This window comes from Piliocolobus tephrosceles, chromosome 10 (genome assembly GCF_002776525.5).
Source record: "Piliocolobus tephrosceles isolate RC106 chromosome 10, ASM277652v3, whole genome shotgun sequence".
Classification (NCBI taxonomy): Eukaryota; Metazoa; Chordata; class Mammalia; order Primates; family Cercopithecidae; genus Piliocolobus; species Piliocolobus tephrosceles.
This window is the reverse complement of record NC_045443.1, coordinates 130,645,484-130,648,979: the sequence shown is the minus strand read 5'-3', so window position 1 is coordinate 130,648,979 and position 3,496 is coordinate 130,645,484. Positions and strand designations below refer to the sequence as shown.

The 3,496-nt window shown below is 37.5% G+C and overlaps 1 protein-coding gene across 4 annotated transcripts in view; it reads right to left on the bottom strand.

The window, feature by feature from the left end:
• The window catches only part of ZNF140 (zinc finger protein 140), a 23,932-nt gene continuing 20,436 nt past the window's right edge, over positions 1-3,496 (bottom strand). For all 4 annotated transcript variants that reach the window (XM_023196811.3, XM_023196813.3, XM_023196812.3 and 1 more), the window contains one exon: positions 1-2,193. In XM_023196811.3, the coding sequence (XP_023052579.1) occupies positions 1,052-2,193 (1,142 nt within the window). In that variant the 3' untranslated portion in view covers positions 1-1,051. The remainder of the gene's footprint in view (positions 2,194-3,496) is intronic.

Below are 3,496 nucleotides of genomic sequence, written 5' to 3'. Positions count from 1 at the left end.
TTTTCTGTGATGTATCTTATTTATACTTATTTCACACTGAGTAACAACTGTCTACAGTCAGATTCAAGGATAACTGTCAGTTAGCATTACCTTAAATCTAAACTCTGTCTGAAAGTTAAAACCATAAAAATACCTAAAAACACTTCTAGTTATGTTTGTATGTTTCAACAAAAAAACACTACTCTTTTTTTTTTTTTTTATGTCAGTATTGTGGTTACACTTTTGGAATCACATGCTGTGGGAAAAAATCAGCAAGTAGAAGGTTTATAAGAAACCAAAAGATTTATTTATAACATTTTCTGAATTCACTTAAAAAACAAAAAGCAATCCCCCTTCCCTCAAAATAGAACCCTTTCTCAGATTCCATCATGATTTTTCAGATATCTAAGAAGATTTTGCTACACTCATTACAATGGTAGTTTTCCCACAGTGTAGTTCTCTGATATAGCTTTGAAATATTGCAGAAAGTTACTCTACATTCATTTATACAGTTGCTTTTTCTCTTATAAGGGTATTAAAATTTAAGTATTGCATTGTAAATGAAGGCATTCCCGAATCACTATGTTTGTATCACTTTACTTAAACATGAATATCCTGATCTCCAAAGTACATCTTTGTAAAGCTCATCCCTTGCCCATGCATTCCATCCTGGTTGACAGTTGCAGAATGAGGGCTAATAATCTCTGGCTTTCTCCAATCTATTGGATACGTATTCTTTCTTGGTAGGAATTTACACACGTAGAGTAAGGGAATCCTACCAAATGAAGTCTTCTCAGTATTTCCAGATGGAAGAATCATCTTCTCAACAATATCGATTTCACCTTGTTATTGCAAAAAAAAAAAAAAAAAAAAAAAAAAGGTTATTAATGGCTTTTCCACATATTTCTGGGTTTTTTTCTCCAGGATGTTGAATAAATTGTGGGCCATATTACTTCACATTCATCACTTTCACATAAGGCTTCTTTCCAAGAGTTCTCTGAAGTAAAAGTAAGGCATTATACTTCTTTAAAAAAAATTTCATACATTCGTAGTTTTTCTTTGCAGTGTAAATTCACTGGTGTTCAGTAAGGAATGAGTGGTAATTAAATGAATTTTCATATTCATAGGGGTTGTCAAGAGTGTGTGTTCTCTGATGTTTAGCGAGATTTGAGCTCCAGCTGAAGGATTTGTTGCATACCTTACATACATAGGGTTTCTCTCCAGTATGAGTTCTCTGATGTAGAATGAGGGAAAAGCTCCGGCTGAAGGCTTTATCACATTCAGCACATGCATAGGGTTTCTCTCCAGTATGAATCTTCATATGTTGAATAAGGGATGCATGCCAAGTGAAAACTTTACCACATTCGTCACATTCATAGAGCTTTTCTCCAGCATGAATTCTCTGATGTTTAGTAAGGAATGAGTGACAACGGAAAGCTTTCCTACATTCATTACATTCATATGGAGTTTTGGTTGTATGGATGCTTTGATGTCGAGTAAGGTGTGAGAAACGGCGAAATGCCTTCCCACATTCAATGCATTCATAAGGCTTCTCTCCAGTATGTGTAATCTGGTGGCGAAGGAGTTCTGAGCCACTGCTAAATGCTTTCCCACATTTCCTACATATATATTGTTTCTTTCCTATGTGAATTCTCTGATGCCGAGTGAGGTTGGAGGCACGGCTAAAGGCCTTTCCACACTCAGTACATTCATAAGGTTTCTCCCCAGTGTGCGTTCTCTGGTGTTCAATAAGAAATGAAAGGTAACTGAATGTTTTATTACAATCCTTACACTCATGGGGTTTCTTTCCAGTATGTATCATTTGATGTTTCACAAGGTTTGAAATCTGGCTAAAGGTTTTGCCACATTCCTTACATGCATATGGTTTCTCTCCAGTATGAGTCCTCTGGTGTAACACCAGGGAAAAGCGTCGACCAAAAGTTTTTCCACATTCATGGCATCCATAGGGCCTCTCCACAGTACTGATATTCATATGTTGAGCCAGGGCTTCTTGATGAGAGACTGTTACTTTCCTAATACATCCCTTATTTTCTTGCAGCATCTCTGTATGATCCTTGCATTTCCAGCCTCCTTTAAAACTGGAATACATAGGGCCTTGACTTAGAATTCTTTCCATGATCAAATACTGGGATGAGTCATCATAAATGACATTTTTTGGTGAAAAGTCTTTGATCTCACTACTTGACTCTGAAGCTGAAAGATACCAAAAAAAAGCAAATGTTCATTTTTCCTATATTGAATAAAATAAGGCCATTTCTCCCTTCTTTAGCAACAGAATGAAGTTTTTAAAAATCATATCAGTAGCAGCTTTCACAGCTGTGACTGAAATCTTGAGTACTATGCCCAGAACTTAAGAAAAGATCAAATAGAGATAGAGATATAGGTAAATAAGAAGAAAGAGTAAATATAAGTAATTGAAAGAGTGGGGAAAATAGAGCTATCAGATACGTATTTGTGAAGAATAGGTTGCTAGTCTTCTTCACCACCATTTACACGGTACTTACTGCCAGAATTATCTAAAAATGGCAGTTTCATAATGCTGCTACTAAACACTGCAAGTGTTCATCAGATTGCACAAAGACATTAGATTCTGTTCATTTAGTGCCTTTGGAACATCTTACAATAACTTACTCTAAATGAAAAAAACAGTTTCTCTGAAAACTAGCCTATGATCCTCACTCCAACTCTACCCTCTAAACTATTAGGAAGCTCGTATTTGATATAATTGTGTCTTTTCTGGGACCTATTTGAGGGTGGAATGTGGGAGGAGGGTAAGGATTAAAAAACCTGACTATCGGGCATTATGCTGATTACTTGGGTGACAAAATTATCTGTACGCCAAACCCCCATGACACACAATTTACTCATGTAACATGAGTAACCTTTAACCTAAAATGAAAGTTGGAAAGAAAAATACGGTGTCTTAATATCAAACGTGTTTGGCAAACATAAGCCGTAATTTTCTCCATGCTAAATTTTAACAATGGACTTTATCATTTTTAAATGGGAACAGAATTTTGAAATAATATGAAATGTCTCCTTAAAAATACATTCATACTCTTGGCCAGGCACAGTGGTTCACACCTGTAATCTCAGCACTTTGGGAGGCCAAGGCAGGCGGATCACGAGGTCAGGAGATTGAGACCAGCCTGGCTAACACGAGGAAACCCTGTCTCTACTAAAAATACAAAACATTGCTGGGCACGGTGACTCATGCCTGTAATCCCAGTACTTTGGGAAGCTGAGACAGGTGGATCACGAGGTCAGGAGATCAAGACCATCCTGGCTAACACAGTGAAACCCTGTCTCTATGAAAAATACGAAAAAATTAGCTGGGGGTAGTGGCAGGCACCTGTAGTCCCAACTACTCGGGAGGCTGAGGCAGGAGAATGGCATGAACCCAGGAGGCAGAGCTTGCAGTGAGCCAAGATCGCGCCACTGCACTCCAGCCTGGGCGACTGAGTGAGACTCTGTCTCAAAAAAAAAAAAAAAAAAA